Source organism: Peromyscus leucopus, chromosome 8b, assembly GCF_004664715.2.
Source record: "Peromyscus leucopus breed LL Stock chromosome 8b, UCI_PerLeu_2.1, whole genome shotgun sequence".
Classification (NCBI taxonomy): domain Eukaryota; kingdom Metazoa; phylum Chordata; class Mammalia; order Rodentia; family Cricetidae; genus Peromyscus; species Peromyscus leucopus.
In genome coordinates, this window is record NC_051086.1 from 44599873 (window position 1) to 44623051 (window position 23179).

General features: G+C 38.6%; 1 protein-coding gene across 2 annotated transcripts in view; it reads right to left on the reverse strand.

Annotated features, from left to right (window-relative positions):
* Positions 1–23179, reverse strand: part of Ulk2 (unc-51 like autophagy activating kinase 2) — an 89930-nt gene that overhangs the window by 46034 nt on the left and 20717 nt on the right. For both annotated transcript variants that reach the window (XM_028857087.2, XM_037201159.1), the window contains exons 8-13: positions 19331–19432; positions 18396–18454; positions 16446–16528; positions 14848–14895; positions 13672–13760; positions 8673–8844 (exon numbers count right to left, since the gene is read on the reverse strand). In XM_028857087.2, the coding sequence (XP_028712920.1) occupies positions 8673–8844; positions 13672–13760; positions 14848–14895; positions 16446–16528; positions 18396–18454; positions 19331–19432 (553 nt within the window). The remainder of the gene's footprint in view (positions 1–8672; positions 8845–13671; positions 13761–14847; positions 14896–16445; positions 16529–18395; positions 18455–19330; positions 19433–23179) is intronic.

Below are 23179 nucleotides of genomic sequence, written 5' to 3' on the forward strand. Positions count from 1 at the left end.
TGCCCACCTGAAACACCAATGGGTCAAGGAAGAAATAAAGAAAGAAATTAAAGATTTCCTAGAATTCAATGAAAATGAAAGTACAAAATACCCAAACTTATGGGACACTATGAAAGCAGTGCTAAGAGGAAAATTCATAGCTCTAAATGCACACATAAAGAAGACTGAGAAATCTCATACCAATGACTTAACAGCACAACTGAAAGCTCTAGAACAAAGAGAAACAAACTCACCAAGGAGAAATAGATGCCAGGAAATAATCAAATTGAGAGCTGAAATCAATGAAATAGAAACCAAGAGAATAATACAAAAAAAAAAAATCAATGAAACAAAGAGTTGGTTCTTTGAAAAAAAAATCAACAAGATAGACAAACCCCTAGCCAAATTAACCAAAAGGCAGAGAGAGAGCATCCAAATTAACAAAATCAGAAATGAAAAGGGAGACATAAGGGGGGGGCGCACGCAATACAGCAGGAGCAGAGCAGGCGGATCTCTGGAGTCGAGGCCAGCTGGCTACAATACTCAGAAAGCAAACTAGAAAAACGTCGAAAAAAAAAAAAAAAAAAAAAAAAAGAAAAGAAAAAAACATAACAACAGACAACAATGAACACCAGAGAATCATCAGGTCATACTTCAAAAACCTATACTCCACAAAATTGGAAAATCTGGAAGAAATGGACAATTTTCTGGATAGATACCACATACCAAAGTTAAATTAAGACTAGATAAACTATTTAAATAAACCAATAACCCCTAAAGAAATAGGAACAGTCATCAAAAGTCTCCCAACCAAAAAAAGCCCAGGACCAGATGGTTTCAGTGCATAATTCTACCAAATTTTCAAAGAACTAATTCCAATACTCTTCAAATTGTTCACACAATAGAACCAGAAGGAACATTACCAAACTCTTTTATGAGGCTACAATTACCCTGATACCCAGACCACACAAAGATGCAACAAAGAAAGAGAAAAGAGAATTACAGACCAATCTCCCTCATGAACATTGATGCAAAAATACTCAACAAAATATTGGCAAACAGAATCCAAGAACACATAAAAAAAAAAATTATCCACCATGACCACGTAGGTTTCATCCCAGGGATGCAAGGATGGTTCAACATACGAAAATCTGTCAATGTAATAAATACACCATATAAACAAACTGAAAGAAAAAAACTACATGATCATCTCAATAGATGCTGAAAAGGCCTCTGACAAAATCCAACACCTCTTCATGATAAAGGTCTTAGAGAGATCAGGAATACAAGGAACATTCCTAAACATAATAAAGGCAATATACATCAAGGTAACAGCCACCATCAAAATAAACGGAGGGAAACTCAAAGTGATTCCACTAAAATCAGGAACAAGACAAGGCTGTCCACTCTCCCCATATTTATTCAATATAGTACTTGAAGTTCTAGCTAGAGCAATAAGACAACAAAAGGAGATCAAAGGGATACAAATTGGAAAGGAAGAAGTCAAACTTTCACTATTTGCAGATAATATGATAGTATACATAAGTGACCCCAAAAATTCTACCAGGGAACTCCTACAGCTGATAAACTCTTTCAGTAAAGTGGCAGGATACAAGATCAACTCAAAAAAAATCAGTAGCCCTCCTATACACAAATGATAAAAGGGCTGAGAAAGAAGTCAGAGAAACATCACCCTTTACAATAGCCACAAATAATATAAAATACCTTGGGATAACACTAACTAAACAAGTGAAGGACCTTTTTGATAAGAACTTTAAATCTCTAAAGAAAGAATTTGAAGAAGATATCAGAAAATGGAAGGATCTCCCATGCTCATGGATAGGTAGGATTAACATAGTAAAAATGGCAATCTGTCGGCGGTGGGCGCACGCTTTAATCCAGCATGGAGGCAGAGCAGGCGATCTCTGTGAGTTCAGCACTGCTACAATAGTCCAAAAACAAATACACAGAGAAACCCTCAAAAAAAAAAATGGCAATCTTACCAAAAGCAATCTACAGATTCAATGCAATCCCCATCAAAATCCCAACACAATTCTTCACAGACTTGGAAAGAAAAATACTCAACTTCATATGGAAAAAACAAAAGACCCAGGATAGCTAAAAGAATCCTGTATGATAAAGCAACCTCTAGAGGCATCACCATCCCTGACCTCAAGCTCTACTGTAGAGCTATAATAATCAAAACAGCTTGGTACTGGTATAAAAACTGACATACAGACCAATGGAATAGAATTGAAGACCCTGACATTAATCCACACACATATGAACACCTGATTTTTGACAAAGAAGCCAAAACTATACAATGGAAAAAAGAAAGTATCTTCAACAAATGGTGCTGGCATAACTGGATGTCAATATGTAAAAGATTACAAATAGATCCATATCTGTCACCATGCACAAAACTCAAGTCCAAGTGATCAAAGACCTCAACATAAATCCAGTTACACTAAACTTAATAGAAGGAAAAGTAAGAAGTACTCTTGAACGCATTGGCACAGGAGATCACTTCCTAAATATAACACCAGCAGCACAGACACTGAGCACAATTAATAAATGGGACCTCTGGAAACAGAGAAGCTTTTGTAGGGCAAAAGACATGGTCAATAACACAAAAAGACAGCCTACAGAATGGGAAAAGACCTTCACTAACCCTACATCTGACAGAGGACTGATCTCCAAAGTACATAAAGAACTCAAGAAACTAGACATCAAAATACTGAATAATCCAATTAAAAAATGGACTAAAGAGCTAAACAGAGAATTCTCAAAAGAAGAATCACAAATGGCTGAAAAACATTTAAAGAAATGCTCAACATCCTTAATCATCAGAGAAATGCAAATCAAAACCACTCTGAGATACCACCTTATATCTGTCAGAATGGCTATGATAAAAAAACTAATGAGTCGTTCAACGCTTAATCCAGCACTCGGAGGCAGAGCAGGTGGATCTGTGATGAGCAGTGGAACAAGTGAGTCAGAAAGTCGCAAAGCAAAAAAAATTCGAAAAAAACAAAAAAAACAAAACAAAACAAACAAACAAACAAAAAAAAACACTAATGACAGTCTATGTTGGAGAGGATGCAGAGCAAAGGGAACACTCCTCCACTGTTGGTGGGAATACAAACTTGTACAACCACTGTGGAAATCAGTATGGTGGTTTCTCAGAAAATTGGGAATTGATCTACCTCAAGACCCAGCCATACCACTCTTGGGCATATACTCAAGGAATGCTCAATCATACTACGAAGATATGCGTTCAACTATGTTCATAGCAGCACTATTTGTAATAGCCAGAACCTGGAAACAACCTAGATGCCTGTCAATTGAAGAATGGATTAAGAAAATGTGGTACATTTACACAATGGACTACTACTCAGCAGAGAAAAACAATGACAGCATGAAATTTGCAGGCAAATGGATGGAACTAGAAAATAGGAGTGAGGTAACCCAAACCCAGAAGAACAGACATGGTATGTACTCATTCATAAGTGGATTCTAGATATAAAACAAAGAACAATCAGACTGCAACCCACAGAATCAGGGAAGCTACACAGCAGGGGGGACCCTAGGATGACTGTGGATTATAATTAAGTTTTGGTTTTACTTAATTACTGGGCAAGCCTCAATCAAACATTTCACTATTAGGATAAGAATTTACACTGTATCAAGCTGATAATAGAAAAATAAATAAATAAAAATGGGGGGCAGAGACAGGCTGGCAGGTTGGCTCAGCAGGTAAAAATGCTTGCCACCAAGCCTGAGGACCTGAGTTCAAGTCCCAGGCCCACATAGAAGGAGAGAACTGACTTCTGAAAGTTGTACCCCAACCTTCACAAACACAAATACATACATAAATAAATTCAATAGAAAACAAAGCAGGGTATGATGGCACACACCTTTAATTCAGCACTTGGGAGGCTGAGGCAGGCAGATCTCTGAGTCTGAGGCCAGTCTGGGCTACAGAGTTAGTTCCAGGACAGACAGAGCTACATAGAGAAATCCTGTCTTGAAAAAAAACAAACAAACAAAAACTAAAGTTAGAATACAGTAAATAATAGCATATTAGAATTTTTGATAAATGAGCAGAGTTGTGGAGGAAAAGATGTTACTGTGAGAATATAGTTATGTTTCATTATGGTAACCATTTTACTAGGTAAGCTTACCATCAAATATCCTACACCTTAAATATAACGATTGCATTTTTTTTCAACTATACAGAGGAAAGAGCAGTTGAAGCAGTCCACTCCAGTTTTCTGTAGGCAGCAATGCTCATCCACAGCTAAGGGTGAAAACTGGATATATGCACTTGAGACAGAGTCAGACTGGTCCTGTACTACAGAATGCCACGAAGAATTAAAGTAAGAGTACTACAGCTGCTGGACAGCGGTGGTGGCGCACGCCTTTAATCCTAGCACTCAGGAGGCAGAGCCAGGCGGATCTCTGTGAGTTCGAGGCTAGCCTCAGCCTGATCTACAGAGAGATCCAGGACAGGCACCAAAACTACACAGAGAAACCCTGTCTTGAAAAACCAAAAACAAACAAACAAACAAACAAACAAAGAGTACTACAGCTAAAATGACTGACAAATAAGTTATTAAGTGAAATTTTATATTAACTCTTGAAACTACCGGCATTTATTATACACTAAAATACTACCAGGATTATATTCTTTAGGCAGAAGACCATGTCAGAGCAGGCTTCCACAAAGGAGATAGTCCAATGAGATGTCACAGCCATATATACCACCCAGTACAGACACTGAGGTAAGACACAACTTTCTTTCCTTTCTTGTGTGTGTTTTTATATTTACTTACTTGTTTGTTTGTTTTCCAGACAGGGTTTTTCTGTGTAGTTTTTGGTGCCTGTCCTGGATCTCGCTCTGTAGACCAGGCTGGCCTCGAACTCACAGAGATCTGCCTGGCTCTGTCTCCTGAGTGCTGGGATTAAAGGCGTGTGCCACTGCCACCTGGTTTATTTATTTATTTAGGGACAGGGTCTCACTATGTAGCTCTGGCTTTCCTGGAACTTACTATGTAGACCAGGCTGGCCTTGAACTCACAGAGATCTGCCTGCCTCTGCCTCCCAAGTACTGGGATTAAAGGTGCTATCGCCGCGGTGGTGCACGCCTTAATCCCAGCACTCGAGAGCAGAGCAGGTGGATCTCTGTGAGTCCGAGGCCAGCTGGCTACAATGAGTCCAGAAAGCACAAATAACAGAGAACTGTCTCAAAAAACCAAATAAATAAATAAATAAATAAATAAATAAATAAATAAATAAATAAATAAATAAAGGTGCACATCACTATGCCTGGCTAAAACAGAGCTTTCAAGCTTCCATTGGTGGGCAGGTCTTTAATCCCAGCACTTGGAAGACAGAGGCAGGCAGATTTCTGAATTTGAGGCCAGTCTGGTCTACAAAGCAAATTACAGAATAGCCAGAGCTACACAGAGAAACAAAACAAAATCTTAATTGCGTTTATTTTCTACTGTAGAATTAGCCAATGCTTTGCTTTGTTCTATGAAGCAGAGTAAGCGTTCCATAGACTGAGTAGTGAAAGTTGGTTTTACAGTCAGAAAGGGCTGAAGAAGGAAAAAACAAAACAAAACAAACAAACAAAAAACAAGGAGCCATGGTTATTTGTAAGTCACATTCCTTGTAAGGTTTGAACAGGGTGACAGAGCATAGGAAGTAATAAGTAATTCCTTAGCATTGGGTTATTTGTATAACTCTCTCTTTCTGTGAAAAGACCAGGAAAAGGGAGCTTAATTATGATGCCAGTTGAAACTGGATTGCTTGAGAAATTTAGCTGTTATCTCTGCAATTATAGTACTTCTGATTTCACAAAAGATCAGTTTCAGAATGATGCTGTGAAACTTCAGTGTGAATGACTTCATTCTGATTATTCACGGAGTCCTAGTCCACAGGTTGTGCAAAGCAATGACCTCCTGTAAGATTTAGCACTTTTCTGCTGAGTTCTTTATTTACTTGTCAGATTTTTAATTATAGGAGTTCTTATTTCACAGTGCAATATTTTGTTGTATACTCATAATTAAGAGGATTTATGAGGTTGAAGAGATGGCTCAGTGGTTAAAAGCACTGGTTATTCTTGCAGAGGGCCCAGATTCTGTTCCCAGCACCCACATGTTCACAACCATCCTTAACTCCACTCTAAGTGACCTAGTTCTCTTTTCCTGCTTCTGTAGATGCCAGACATACATAATGTACCAGTCAGAACATTCATACTCATAAAATAAAAATAATAATAGCCGGGTGCTGGTGGCACACACCAATCCCAGAACTCAGGAGGCAGAGGCAGGTGGATCTCCTGTGAATTCGAGGCCAGACTGGTCTACAGAGCAAGTTCCAGGACAGGCTCCAAAACTACACAGAGAAACCCTGTCTCAAAAAACAAACAAAGTAAAAAAAGATAAAAATAATAAATCTTAAAAAAAAATAGAGAATTTAGCTGTACTTGGAGAGATGACTCAGCAGATAAAAGCACTGACTACTCTTCCTAAGGACCCTGGTTTAATTCTCAGCACCCACATGGCAGCTCACAACTGTCTATAACTCCACTTCCAGGGGGATCTGATGTCCTCATACAGACATACATGCAGGCAAAACACCAATTCATATGAAATAAAAATAAATAAATCATTTAAAAATAATAGAGAATTTGAAGTATTCAAAGGGATTAAAGATATGTGCCACCAGACCAGCTCATGCCAATTAAGACTTTAAACTGGGCCTGCTGCTAAAGCCGATGACCTGAGTCTGATCCTGGGGACCCATAAGATAGAAGGAGAGAGATGACTCCTAAGAGTTGGTTGTCTTTTGACATGCAGGCACACATACTAAATAAATAGTAATTATCAGATCCCTCCATTTACTCGATCTACAAATTATTTGCATGACGTAAAGCTAAATACAAAAAAAAAGATTTTTAAAAAGAAAGTATATAAACTGGACAGCATAACAGAGATCAGAGGCACAACCTCTTGACACTGACACTTCACAGAGACAAATTCTGCACTCATAATTTACAAGGTACCCACTCATATTTTATAAAGGTGCCTGTACACAGATACTTATAATACATTTCAAATACTGAAATTTCAGAAATAATTTACTGTAAGTGAGCAGGGAGATAGTCAAACGGAGTTTGAGTTGTCCTGTAAAACTGAAGCATTAAAATGAACTAATCACATGACTAGACATGCATCCAGATGCATAACAAAAATAGGAACAAAAACTAGAGAAATAAGTACTGTATAACATTTACTTCAAGTGAAAAAAGACAGTAATGCCATGTTTTATATGGGTCCAGGTGCAGGCTAAAGGATTAGAACATCTACGGGAAGAATACACATCCTCAGAACTGAGAAGAGGAAAGGGACTTACATGTACTCGTAGTACTTGCATATCTTAGAAAAATAGTTTAAGGGCTGGCGAGATGGCTCAGTGGTTACGAGCACTCTCTGCTGTTCCAAAGGTCCTGAGTTCAATTCCCAGCACCCACATGGCAACTCACAACTGCCTGATGGCCTCTTCTGGTGTACAGATGTATATGTGTATATGTGCTGACAAAGTACCCATATAAATGAATGAATGAATGAATAATAAATCTTTAAAAAAAAAAGAAAGAAAGTAGTTTAAAATAAATACAGCAGAATACTGACACATGCAGAAGCAGTATGTCATGGTGGGTGACCTGAGTTTCTGCTGTAGTATTGTTTGAATGAAATATTTCATAACTTTAAAGTTTTAATTACTTTTAATAAAGGAAGAACACCCCTGGACTACAGGATGACATTTAAAGGTAACCCTAATTTGCACAGCACTGATTCTAAACTGCACACCCTCTGTGGCCCGTGTTTTCCTTTCCCTTTTGGTTGTCCAGGCTGCGGTTATGACCTTGCAAACGCACATGCAAGCACAAGGCCTGGAGAAGTTCCTAGTAACTAAGTGGGTGACAAGCAACTAAGCAGACCCAATGCAAACCTCTTCTGCACACAGGCAGCATCGATCTCCACCTCCCCAGACCTAACCCCTTCACAACTATCATGGTTCTTTACCTTGTCAACAGTTCTGCCTAACTTCTCTTCTCCATGGGTTTTCTGACACTCTTCACCATTCTAATCAGCCCTGGCTAGGTTTATTTAATCTGGATTCTCTCCAGAACTTACTTCCTAAAGATTCTTCTAAAACTAAGTATGGTGGTACATACCCATAATAATCCCAGAGCTCAAGAGGCTGACACAGGGAGATTGCAAGTCTGATATCAGCTAGGCGAAAATCCTGTCTCTCAAACAAACAATAACAACAAAAAGACCCCTCTGACTTTTAGATTTCTCTTTCCCCTCAAATGGATTCTTCCTTTACTTCATCTCTTTAAAGATACTTGCTCATTCTGCTTGCTTCTCTTTCTCTTTGGATGTAAACATAATGAGATTATTTCTTCACACATTTTCATTACCTTCAGAATTCAAAAATACTATCTTATAGAAAATCACTAACCATATTTTAGGAAAGTAGGTATATAATTCTGAGAATTCAAAACAACTAAATAAATGCCCATTTGTAAAGGTGCCCTACACAACAAGTTTAAATATAGAGGTTTAAATTTAGTAAATTAAAAAAGTATAATGTGTACAAGTAGAAAAGATTCTCACATGAGTGGTCTGACGAGATGTTGTGTGGAACCAAAACAAAGTCATCCGTGTCACAAGAAGAGTTCTTGCTACTATTACTGGCAGAATCTTTTGACACCTGTAGATAGTTGGGAGGACCCAACGGTGGGGAGGATAAGTTTTCTTCCTGAATATGCTGCATATCTGGAAGGGACTAAAATTAACAACATAAAATTAACACTGTCCTAATAATCAAATGCAAGTCAGAATAGCCTAAAGAGTATTGCTTTTATGAAAGTGGGAATAAATTTCCATCTAAGATTTCACAAAAAAAAAAAATCTCTTCAGAAATCTTTCTTTTAGAAAAGCAGTTTAAAATGTTTGCAAAAAGACCTCTGAGACATTATTCCAAAAATGATTCTTAAAAACAGAGCATTTATCACATGTACATGTCTAAATTGCCTGAAGCTTTGAGAAGGTTGAGTTTTTATCACTACAACTTTTTTTATCACTACAACTTCCCCAGTCTCAGATCATGGCCTCACAAAGCAGATACTAAGTAACTATTTACTTAACAACATAAAATGTCTAGTAACTTAATCCCATATTGTGCATAAAAAGTCTAGACATACTTTAGAAAACATTGTACACAGAGAAGCAAAAGACCATATTATGTAAAAGAACAGACATACCAATATGGGTAATGTCTGTTAGACTACAAGTTTACACTCACAGAAAGATTTAGATAACCTAGCATATGGGTGTGTTCCTTTTTTGTTTGTTTTTAAAGGAGGAGGTGGTTTGTCTGTGGGAAATAGGACAAGAAAGGAAGAGAAGTATACAATTACATTTAAATGACTTAGGTATAAGCTATATGTATCTTTTGGCATTTGCCAAGTTCAAAGACTCTGGTGATAATGCTACTGAAATGCCTTGATCATACAAAAGTTCTAAAACAGTTAATTTAATAACTTGTGTTAGGTCGCTATGATTCCTGTTTACTCTTGGTATTTCAGAAAAGGAAAACAACAACAACAAAAAACAACCCTACATCATGCTCTTTAAACTCAAGCCTTAAATGCCCAATTCACTTCTACTGAGACTTTGAATATCACTTGGAAGGAAATAAGTCTCAAAGCACTTCACCACATCTGTTTGTGTTTATGTGTGTACACTTGGACACATGTGAAGTTGTGTGTGCAAGTGCACACGTATCAAGAGACCAAAGGTCAAACTCTAATGTTGTTCCCCAAGAGCCATTCATCAGCTGTCCTGGAACTACGTAGACCAGGTTGGCCTTGAATTTACAGAGATTCACCTGTCTCTGCCTCACAAGTGCTGGGATTAAAGGCATGGCCCTGACCCTCATTTTATTCTTTTAAAAGACTATTTACTTATTTAGATTTATGTGTATGTGTGTTTGTGTGTTAGAGTTACAAGCAGTAGTAAGTTGCCCGCCATGGGTGCTGGCAATCTAATTTAGGTCCTCAGAAAAGCAAGTGCCCTTAACTCCAAACCATCTCTCCAGCTCTCTCACCTTGTTTTGTCTGAAACAAGGTCTCTAGCTGAGACCTGTGGCAAATCTCCCTAGCCCCATGTTCTCATTTTGTGTGTCTCATGTATGTAATGAAAATTTCCCTTGCCACTCTTTTGAAGACTCCGTCTGAAGGTGGTAAAGTGAAGGGAAGATGAAGGACTAACATTACCAAGCATTATTTATGAACCAGACACTCTGCTCAGCTTAGCTTTAATTCTAACTGTATTCTGAACTCCATTTCACAACTAAATAAACTAAAAAATGAAACCTCAGAGGATTAGGTAATCACCAATATTACACAACTAAAAGTCAGTGAAATTAAGTACCTAACTCTGATTTCTTGCCAGTGACTTAGACTGAAACATTGGAATTTCTTTCTCTGCTATCCAAAAGCACCTGCATCCACAACCACCCTGTCCTCCTTTCTTATCTTGTTCAAAGCAATGCTTCTCTTATATCCAAAGCTTACCTGTCTAGCCTGCTCTGTATTCCATTTTATCTACCTCCTCATGGCACAGAGCAGATCCCAGCTTTTACATAAACATGTTTCTTTTTTTTTTTCATCTCAAATCCCCACACCTCCTCTGATTACTATTCACTATGTATTCTGGTTGTCCTGGAACTCACTATGTAGACCAGGCTGGCCTTGAACTCAGAAAGATCTGCCTGCTTCAGCCTCCCAAGTGCTATGATTAAAGGTGTGTACTACTGTGCCCAGTTTTTTTTTTTCTTAAAGTCACCTCTTCTTTATTTTTCATTTTGTTTTTGCAGGGGTAGGGATAGAACTAAGGGCCTCATCCATGCATGCTAAATGCTCTACACGGGCTACAGCCAGCCCTCCTCACTTTTAACAATTGTTCAGCAAATCAATCTTCACTTACTCAAATTCCTCACCTCACACATTCTAGACTTGGAAATAAGAAAGGAACTTGAGGGAAAGATCCTATCTGTCAAAAGTTACATGGTGTAACAATGCAAAACCCTTTTGAAAAACTTCTTTAAAGGGAACAACTGAACAAGAGAGCCTCTTGGACATCCTGTTCAGGTAGGGCCTTCTAGGGAAATAGTTTCCCAAGTTCAGCCAGATACTCAGAGGCCACTACAGCTCTGGTCCAAGGGTACAGGTTCCACTGAAGTTGGCATCATCCACATGCTACTGGTTTTTCAGGCATGAACAGGCAAGAGTGAGTGGGTACAGGAAGTTTTGGGCAAGGTTTAAGGATGCTGCTGAGGCCCAGGCAATACACAGAAGAGTCAGATTCCCTGCATGGAGCTCTTTAGGAGGCTGTGAATGAAGAAGTCAAGAAAGTAAAGCTCTGATGGAGCCCAGACGGTACCACATGAACCCTAGATAAAAGATATGAAGTGTAGGGTTTGATGTTTGTCCTGACACTTTGAGCCTTGCTTTGGCCCCCTAGTTCCTTGATATTCTCATGTATTTCCTCTGAAAAGAGAATGTTTACCCTGGTCATTATATGTTGGAAGCACCTAACATTTTTTTTTTTTTTAAATTTCACGGGGGCCTTGATTCTTAGAGAACTTTGGACTTCAGAACAGTGTTGAAATGTTAAGACTATGGGGACTTTTAAAGTTTGGTAGAATATTTTGCATTAAGAGATGACTATGAGCCAATGGTAGAATGTTATGGTTTGAATGTAAAATGTCCCCCACTGGCTGATGTTTCAACACTTGGGCACTAGCTGATGGCACTGTCTTTGGAGGCTGTGGAACCTTTTGGCGATGGGACCTAGCTGACAATGTAGGCCATAAGTGTGCTCTTAAAAGTTATAGTTTGGCCCAAGGCCCTCTCTGCTTCCTGATCCACACAACCTTGGTCAAGTTCTTTCCAGTGGCTACAGCCTTAGGCAACTCTTGCCGCCATCTTTCCCATCATAATGAACTGTATCCCTTTAAACTGTGAGCAAAAATAAACGCTCCTCTTCTTCCAGGCATTTTATCACAGCAGCAAGAAAAGTAACTAATAAGTCTAGTGTTTGGTTCCCCACCCCAAGTATTCCAGACAGATATAGGAACATGCATTCTTTCTCTCCTCTTAAATTATCAAATTCATAGAAATGTAATGTAAGCCTTATTAACACATCACTTTTTCTATTTGGTTTATATGTGCAGAGCTGTGAAAGAAAGGGTTTTTTTCTGGTTTTTGTCTGTCTTTTTTCTATTTTATTTTTGGTATGTGTATATGTGTGCACAAGCATGTATGAAGGTGTCCTTGTCTGTGTGTGTGCATCTGGAGGTTGACTTCAGATCCCTTCTTCTATCATTCGTCACATTTTTTGAACCAGGTTCTCTCTAACCCCGGAGCTCACTGTTTTGGTTAGTCTGGTTGTTCTGCAAGCCTGTGGGCATCTACCTGTTTGTGAAACTGCATTGTGCCAGGATTATAGGTCCACGTGCCATCATGCCTGTACTGTACATGGATGTGGGAGAGGTAAACTGAAGTCCTTATGCTTACACAGCCTACACTTTGACCACTGAACAAGCTTCTAGCCCCTATTTAATGGTTTTAAAAATAAAACTCATTTTTTAGCAATAAGCTTTGTTCCCCCATCTATTTTATCTATGGCTATTGGGTTCCTCATGAAAATAATAAATAGTGGTTGTCACTGCCTGTAAATTTACTGAGTGTTAGATAAATGGTAAGGCTTACATTCAATTATCCCTGAGGTAAACAGCATTCATTTCACATATGAAGAAACAGGCTCAGAGAGATTAAGGTCCTCATCCCATTACCATGTCAATATGGGATAGAGGAGCTTTCAAGCTTTGTCTTAAACTTTTAAGTTCTCTCATATTGCTTAACACAGTTGCCTTCTTTTATGGCTCCCCTATCTTCCTGCCCGACTTCGTGTCTACTTGTCTAATATGTGAAAGACAACGGCTGACACAAGAACCCTCAGGCCTTCAGCTGTGAAGTCTCAAGATCACAAGGCTGTAAAGGAGACTTGGAGATCAGCCTAACAACATGTAGAAAAGAACTAGGTAACACAGAACAGAACAGGAAGAAGAAATGACCAGAGAATCACACGTCTTCAGGGATCAGGAAGCAGCACTTAAACTGGAGAGGACACAGCCTTGAAGGATTAGCAGAAAAACTTCAGGAGACTTAAGGGGTTTGAGTGGCAGGGCTAGTGATCACTGTGAAGTCAGTAACATCCAGCTCCAAGGTTATTCCCCCACTCCTCAAACCCTATGGAATCTGAGTACTTACAGTGTACAGTAATTATTTATTGCTTATCCACCTCTAACGAGCATTCTTTGTTTGCATGTACCCCTAAATTCCCATGTGGAACAAGAAGGTGGTAGCAACAATCACTGTTCTTACTGAAATTACACAGCTAAGAGAGCAAAGGGCCAAAGGCCTTTCTGGTCTACTTGATCCAATTCTGATGTCCTTTCTTCTAGACCTCAGCTGCATAGTAAACACACTCACTAAAAGAACAAAAGCCCTAACTCTGAAATCATTTTTAATAAAACCCAACTTACTGGTGGAGAGGCAAAGCGACAAGATGGTGAGCTGCCACACGAGCTTCCAGAGACAGGGCCAGCATACACAGGCACTGGGACTGGGCAAGCTGGGGAAGAACACAGTCAAAAAACTGTATCTCTTTATAGTGGGTTGTAAGATCTGCCTAATAGTACAAGCTCTCAAAAAACAACCACCTCATTTTAACCCCAAATCTGCATTCATCTATTCATTAGTGCTTCCATGCATGGAATAAAAAAATGCAACAAACTATTTAAGCAAGAAAAAAGCCAGGTGGTGGTGGCACACACCTTAGATTCCAGCACTCAGGAGGCAGATCCAGAGGTGAATCTCTGGGAGTTCAAGGTCAGCCTGGTCTACAGATCGAGTTCCAGGACAGCCACACTGTTACATAGAGAAACCCTATCTCAGGACATTAGAAATAAAAATAAAAAAAAAAAAGGCTGGGCAGATGGCTCAGCAGGTAGAGGTACTTGTAGCCAACCTGACCACCTGAGTTCAAACCCTAGAACCCATGGTAGAAGGAACCCAATCAAGTTGTCCTTTAACTTCCACATGTGTGCACATACACAAATACACAAACACACACAATAAATGAATAAATGGAAGAGCAGGGAAGAGCACTAGTCTGGTTCCCAGCACCCACATCAGCTGCCTCATGTCCATCTGTAACTCCATCTCCAAGGGATCCAACCTTCCTGGGCCCCTGCACTGATGTGTACATATCCATACACAGACACAAGACATGCTTAAAAATAACAAAGAGAAATATTTTTATATCTTAATTAAAAATTAATTAAAAATACAGAAATTGGGCTAGAGAGATGACTTAGCAGGTAAAGGTGCTTGTCAGCATACCTGACAACCTGAGTTTGATCAGCAGGACCTACATGGTAGAAGGAGAGAACTGACTCCTGAAAGTTTCCTCTGGGCGTGTATACATACACACACACACACACCATAAAACATAATTTTAAAATTTTAAATAAAAATGCACTAAACCTTTTTCAATTTGGATGTAGAAAAAAAACTGTTGTTGATCAGACAATTATAGGTATCTAGGGAATGCTCAAGGAATTTTTGAGAAACAAAATGAAAAATTAAATTTGTGTTCCAAAACATTAATTTTTTTCTCTCAGCTTGCATACTCTCTGTAAGTAAAAATGGGTACTTACATTTTTTAACTGGAACTTGCTCAAGAAAAGGATGGCTGAAAAATGCTTCTGTAATGCAACATGAGAACACAACCTTTCAGAAAGTCATTGGCTAGGGCTGGAGATGTCTCAGCCATTAAAGGCTAAGGCTCACAATTAAAAGATATTGACAACTAGATGAATTAACAATGAGACCGCAAAAGAGGCAGAAAGAAATATAAATTTATCAGAGCAAAGAAATAATATGGAATAGTAACTTCAAATATCAGAAGTGGTAAATATTTATGTTACTACTAAGACTCTATATAGATATTTTTCTTCTTTCATTCCTTCTATATAAGACTAAATAACACAATACTTAATATTTTGCACTGTGTTTAAATAACATAGGTGTACTGTGTGACAATTACAGCACATTACAAAGGACAAAATGGAATTACAACAGAAAATAATTTTCTGTCTTTAGTGGAATTCAATTACCAGTTATATGAAGTAGACTGTGATAAGATACACATCATAATCCCTGTATCAATCATTAAGAAAATAACTAATAAATTTAATAAGCCAATAAAGGAATTAAAGTGGTAATTAAAAATATATGATTAATAAATATCACTCATTGGCTGACGTTCCCTAGATTTATCCTCAACCTAGCTCTCGCCCAACACCCAAGTGATCTCTGACATCTGCACTTAGCTATCCAGTGGTTATCATAAATGTAACAGGTTTAATCAGATCTCTTCTGGTCCCCACAGTCCCCTTGATTCTACAGCTTTCCTATTTCTGTAACTGACAGGCCATTCTTCCAGTTGCTCAGGCCAAAACCTATGGAGTCATCTTTAAGTTTGTTTCTTATCAAACCATTAGAAAAAACACTGAAACTCTACATTTAGAAAGGTCCAGAATCCCAACTACTTCATACATCCTTCACTGCTATTATCCCAATTTAAGCTACACTCTGCTCTCAAATGAATTCACTCTCAGTCTTTTACTTTCCTGTTGCAACAGTTTGTTCTACAGAAATAGCCAGATTGATACTTAAAAAAAAAAACAAAAACAAAGTTAGATCAATTTTCCCCTGCTCAAAACCGAATAATTTCCACCACATTCCGTCTTTAAGTGGCCTCTTCATTGTATCTCAAGCTTCCATTCACGATCCCAGGTCAAAGCCTCCCCAACGATTTTTCTCTCTGCCGGAAATTCTCCTCCCACAGGTAGCCACACAAGAGATCTTCATTTAGGGCTGATTGATTCTTTGTTCATATGACAGTGGACTACCTTATTTAAAGTTTTAGTTCCTCATTCCACGTCTCTTCCTTCTATTTATGCACAGTACCTGGCACTGTCTAACACAACATACAACTACAGTTTATAATTTATTATCTCTCTTTCCTCCTCTAGACTATTGACTATATGAAGACACAGATTTTCTTTACTACTCTATCTCACATTCCTGGAACATAATAAGCACTTGATGATTCTTTATTAAAATAGTGAAAGAAAAAAAAGACAAACAAAAGCAAAATGGACTTATTTTACTGTTATCTCTATGTAAATTATACAGTCTTTTCAGAAAATATAAAATTAGAAAATATGCAAAGTTTGAAGCTGTTACTTACCAAAGTCCATTCTATCCTTTTGATTTCTCTGAAGCAAACCCAAAAGGAGATTAGCCAAGTACGGTGATGTTTCTCTGGGAATACTGAAGTGAAAGAAAATGTAAGTGGTGAGTTTATATGTATGAAAATGTATATACACCTTCACAAATATTACATCTATAACAAGAAGCCCCGATGAAGCTGCATACTGTCAAGGGAGGGAGGAAAAGGTACTATACTAACTTGGATCATTACCAGCAACTTGAACAGATCCCTCCATGTGTTGAACACTGTTATTTACAAGTATCTTCTAGAGCAGAGAGCCTGAGTTTTAACACAACTTGTATTAACAGTTGCTATAAGAGTCTCTAAAGAAAACAAAAAAAACTCCTCCAGGTCTGTCTAGAAAAGGGCAAAGCTTAATTAAATACAATTGACAGGGAATACAATTCCAAAAGCCAGTATTAAAATAGCAAAGCAGCTGAAAAATAGGAACAGAACAGAAATATATGTGCCAGGGGATACATATCAGTAAAAGATACTAGGGCAAATAAAGATGAGCCAACATCGTTAATGAGGAGAATAATATAAGTTACAATAGCTAGTTGGCGGCAGATGTCTTTGAGTTCGAGGCCAGTCTGGGCTACAGAGTAAGTTCCAGGACAGGCTCCAAAGCTACACAGAGAAACCCTGTCTTGAAAAACCAAAAAATAAATTAACTAATTAAATTAAAAAAAGAAAAAAGAAAGGAAGAAAATATCAAATTGGTCTTCTTCCCTTTATGGGAAAGCTCTTCTCTTTACACTGCTGCACCAAACAGAAAAGACTTTAGAGTACACCTGTCTGTCAGTCCAACAACTCCATTTCTAGCAATTAATTCTAAAAAGAAGTGCACAGCGGTGTATGACACCCCACACTTTCACTAAAGCTTGTTTGTAGGAAGCAAAAAATGAAAAGGTCAGGAATGTGATTAAATAAAAGAGAACATCTAATTTTGTAAGACTCTGCATAGCTATCAGAAAGGATGAACATACTGCTGCCGGACATCTAAAATACAGCATGAAAGCCAACGAAAGCCAGGCATGGTGATGCATGTCTGTAAATTTGGTGTTCAGCAGGCTGAGCTGAGGTCAGCCTGAGAGCCTGAGCTACACAGCAAGAGCCAATCTCAAAATGTAATTTATCCTAAACTGCAAGGACATGGACACACACATTCTCTTTCAAGCATGTGTAAAGAACTCCACAAAGAACATTTGGAAAAACACACAATAACTCTTATTATTACTACGGAATGTCCACAGCCTAGGTAGGAATTTACTTTCTGCTTTATGAACCTGTGTCTATTTGCCTCTACACAGGAACACATACAGGTTCTGTGATGTCTTCTCTTTTTTTTGTTTTGTTTTGTTTTTTTTTTTTTTCGAGACAGGGTTTCTCTGTGTAGCTTTGGTGCCTTTCCTAAAACTCACTCGGTAGCCCAGGCTGGCTTTGAACTCACAGATATCCCCCTGCCTCTGCCTCACAAGTGCTGGGATTAAAGGCGTGTGCCACCACCGCCCAGCATCTTCTCTTAAATTTGCATTTTAAAAAACAAGTAACAAGCAGAGTTGCGCAGCGGAAGCGTGCTGGGCCCATAAAAAACAAGTAACAGCACTACCTAGGTATTTATGGTGTGTTAGCAACTTTTTAATTTCCTACTATAACATTACTATAAATTGAAACAGACTCATCAACAGAAATGTACAAAACATGGCATTCAAATACATAACACTGCATTCACAAACAGTGAGCCCAGACTAGACAGGAGTGATGGTTATTCCCCTGTAATTGCACTTATAAAGGTAAGGTAGGGGTGTGGGTTTGAGGATCAGGATCAGGGCTACAGAGAAAGACCACTACCTAAATAAGCAAGTAAATAACATTTTTAAAAAGTAAAACCCAGTGTAATTTAAACAAATTTTAATCACATACCTAGGCATTAAGCTCCTGTTTTTTTCATAAAACATCCTTAGGTCTTGAGGACTATTAGCCTATTTAAGAAAAATAACAAATTAACTTTCTAAATAGAGTGGAACAAAACTTCCAAACCCATGATTAATACTCATTCCTACTGTAGAATGTATATGATGCTGACCCAGGTTACATGGCCCACAGTAAGTACACTGTTGTTGTGTATGTTCTAGGTGTTTCACTCCATGACTTAAGGGACTCAAGGGAAAACAAAGCAAGCACATTGCCAATACTGTCTCTCTCTAACAGTGGCCTAGTTACAGGAGGAGTGGCCGTCTGCATTAGTCAAACTACCTCTATATACGAACCACTGAGAAGGCAAAGAACTACTGGATTGCATTACGGACTTCTTTTTATACCATGCTGGGTAAAGAATTTCACTCCGTTACAACTTTCAGGTTAAAAAATGAATAAAACTAAAAAATTCTAACATGATAATATGAACTCAAGAGATGCTGGCTTACCCTCTGAAGGTCAGCCTCTTTCTTAATAGAAAAAGGAGATGAGGAAGAGAGAACCAAAAATTCAATAACTGCTCCATTCTCACCCAGAGAGAGAGCCAGGAATGGAGAATTGGAAATGAGATTCCCATGACTCATCAAAACAGCCCCAGCTCATCTGGATTCCATGACCCCAAACCAGGCTAGCAGGAAGAGCTTTGGTTACCATTCTTCTCAGGGTTAGCTAGTCCTGCCTCTGCTCCACTAGCCTAGAAAACCTCCAGCAGACTTCACGCTGGTCCAACCACAAAGGCAAGCAGACAGAGAGAAAAAGCAAACACCCTGGCCCCCCACAGACCACCGGTAACAAACCAAAGGATTCCTCATTGTATAACCAAAGGCAACTGCAAAGCTAGAAGATCCGAGAACCAAGGACATGAGAAAAAGTCAGGCTACCTGAAAAGGTGGTTTTCCAACTAGGCATTGATAGATCACTGTCCCAATGCTCCATAAATCTGCCTTAGCATCATAATGTTGAGACATAATGACCTCAGGAGCCTGTTCACAAAAATTCAAGAGACATGAACTATGTTAGTTACAGCCTTAATGTGCACCATGTTGATTCACTGATAATGATATGATCATATTACTAAATAAAAATGTTAGCATACTGTGATATTACCCTGATAGAATGATACTGCCATGAAGTTAGGATTACAATACAATGTTGCATGAAAAAATAAATAAATATGTCTATTTTATAATGGATACAAAGTATAGTAAGATTATTAGAGCAATAAAGAAAATATATACTAATTACAGGTCAGAGGTTCCCTCAGGGTGAGAGATAAGAACATAATAGGATCAGGGGAAGGTACAAAAGGGACTTGAATTGCCTGAATATTTTTTCATTAAAAAAAGATCAAGGCAAAAATAGCAAAATGTTTTGTTAAGAATGGATGGTAGGTACACAAATGTTTGTTACATTACCCTTTATATTTTTTCTGTAATTTAAAAACTTTTGTAATAGCTGGGCAGTGGTGGCACATGCTTTTAATCCCAGCACTCAGGAGGCAGAGCCAACCAGATCCCTGTGAGTTCCAGGCCAGTCTAGTCTACAGAGTAAGATCCAGGACAGGCACCAAAACTTCAGAGAAACCCTGTCTCAAAACCCACCCGACCCTCAAAATAAATCAAAGACAGTCAGTTGTGAAATACATGTTTATAATCCTAATACTTGGGAGGCTGAGGGTTCACAAGCTTGAGTGACCCTGACTCATAAAAAAGGTACAATAAAAACAAAAAGCAGTGGCACTTTAAGTGGTTTGTTAATCTCATTAAGTATTTTTAAAAAACATACCTCTGCCTAGCACAGTGACACACGCCTTTAATCTCAGTACTCAGGAGGCATATCTCTGAGTTTGAGGCCAGTCTGGTCTATACAGCAAGCTACAGGCCAGCCAAAGTTACATAGAGAGACCCTGTCTCAAAATAAGACCCACCACCCCTAAAAAATAAAAACTCAACCGAATAACTGGTAAAAAGGTCAACTACACTTAATGTGAAACTATTTCCATACATAACATTTGTTCCTAGTAAATTTAAATGTTTTCCATTTTATTTTATATTTGTGGATGTTTTGCCTGCACATGTGTCTGTGTACATGTGTGCAGTACCCTCAGAGGTCCCCTGGAACTGAGGTTATAGATGGTTAGAAACCACTGAAGGGTGCTGGGAACTGAACCAAGTCCTCTGCAAGAGCAGTGAGTGCTCTTTTTGGTTTTTTGTTGTTGTTGTTTGTTCTTTGTTTTTTTTTTTTTTGAGACAGGGTTTCTCCGTGTTGTTTTGGTGTCTGTCCTGGAACTCACTCTGTAGACCAGGCTGGCCTCAAACTCAGAGATCTGCCTGGCTCTGCTTCCCGAGTGCTGGCATTAAAGGCATGCGCTGCCACCACCGCCAGGCCACAGTGAGTGCTCTTAATTGCTGCCTGTCCTCTCGTTCTGCTCCCCAGTACATTTCTCAACTGAGTCTTTTTTCCCCTACTCATGGCTAAGGTGACTGAACCCTGGGCCTGCACCACTGAGCTATATTCCCCAGATAGTCAACTTTCTTTAATGAACAGCCAAACGACTTTGTTCAGAGCTAAAATTTCTTTTGTCTTTTTTGAGACACAGTCTTGCTATACATAGTGTAGGCTGGCCCTAATTAACTCTTGATCCTCCTACCTCCACTTCCTAATGCTGGGATTATAGGCATATGCCACCAAGCCCTGTCCCTGACCTAATTTCATACTTAAGATTTACAATTTTTAAATTTCTATTAAAGTGTAGAGTTTATTATATATAAGCAATAAAACTGTGATTTAAAAAGTAAATCCTATTAAAAGAAACAAAAAACCTAGACCTTTGATTACTGGTTCCTTTGACCTCAAAGTTTTGTTTTGATTTGTTTTGGTTTTATGAGATGAGATCTTGCTAATCAGTCCAGGCTGACCTGGGATTCGCAAGCATCCTACCTCACTCTCTTGGATTCTGAGATTATAGACATATGCCAATACTCAAGCTGAGTTTACATTAGAGGGTACAGACTTAGAGCGTAAATGGGCATGTCTGTTTCTAGACAGGCTATCACCGTGTCACTGGGTAACCTGAGCTGGCCGGAACTCACTATGGAGATTAGGCTGGCCTCAGACTCACAGAGATCTATTTGCTTCTTCCTCACGAGAGGCATATCTATTTATTTCATATAATCCAGCAGCTCTATAATTAAGTTATTTTTAAGCTAAATACTTCACATTAGTTTATAAGTCTCATAACCCACTATATATCAAAGGATAACAAGTTAAGATTATTTTTCAGCATTAAGTGTGAAGCTAAAAGAAAACAACTTCGGGCTGGAGAGATGGCTCAGGGGTTAAGAGCACTGACTTTTTCAGAGTCTGAGTTCAATTCCAGCAACCACATGTGCTCACAACCATCTGTAATGAGATATGTGCCTCTTCTGCCTGCATCATACATGTGTATACATAATAAATAAATAAATCTTTAAAAAAAAAAAAAAAAGAAAAAAAACTTCTACAATGTAGGGAACTTGTTAAGACAGACAATGTAAAAGATAGGCATATTTTATAGAGGAGGAGTGCCCCAAAAGGCATTGTGTAGTCTTTTTTTTTTTTTTTTTTAACAGGGTCTCTCTGTGTAGTCCTGGCTGTCCTGGAACTTACTCTGTAGATAGGGCTGGCCTTGAACTCAAGAGATCTGCCTGCTTCTGCCTCCTGAATACTACCACTGCCCAGCTTTCTGTAAGTATTCTTAGTTATTACAGATTAAGTATACTATGACAGTATTATATAAATTTTTATTTCAATTGAATCTAACCGGGTATTGTGGTTTGAATGAGAATGTCCCCACAGGCTCATGTATTTGGACACCTGGTCCCCAGATGATGGTGCTGTTGGGGAGGTTATGGAACTTTCATGTTGAAGCCTTGCTGGAGGAAGTATGTCACTGGAGGTGGGCACTGAGGGATTATAGCTTCACTCCACTTCCTGTTCTCCCTAACTTACTGGCTTTCCTGCTCCAGCTGCCTGTTGCCGTGTTTGTCTTGCCATTAGGGACTACTATCTCTCTGGAACCATAAGCCAAAGTAAAACAAATTCTGCCTTCTACAAGCTGCTTTTGCTCATCACAGCAACAACAAACTAACCAATACTTAGGGATTTCTATCATAATTGATCTTAAAAAAATAAATAAAAACAGGGGCTGGCATGGTGGCACACACCTTTAATCCTAGCACTTTGGAAGCAGAGACAGATGGATCTCTGTGGATTTGAGTGCAGCCTGGTCTACAAAGTGAGTTCTAGGCCATCAAGGCTACACAGTGAGCCCCTATTTCACAAACACACATACACACAAAACAAAATAAAAACCCAACCAAATAAGTAAATAAAAACAGGGGGCTGGAAAGATGAAGAGATGGCTCAACAGTTAAGAGCACTGGCTGCTCTTCCAAAGTATCCAGGTTCAATTCCCAGCACCCACATGACTTACAACTGTCTGTAACTCCAGTTCCAGAGCATCTGATACCATCTTCTGGCCTCCTCAGGCACTGCATTTACATGGTGCACAGACATATGTGCTGGAAAAATATTCATCCCCACAAAATAATAAAATTTAAAAAGACTCAAAAACCAAAAACAAATGTGGAACAACTTTTAAGTCCTCTAAGCTAAAGCAAGGCTGTCTGTGTGACTGAATTATTGCTAACACAATTAACAACAACAATATCAATCGCTGTTCAGATCAA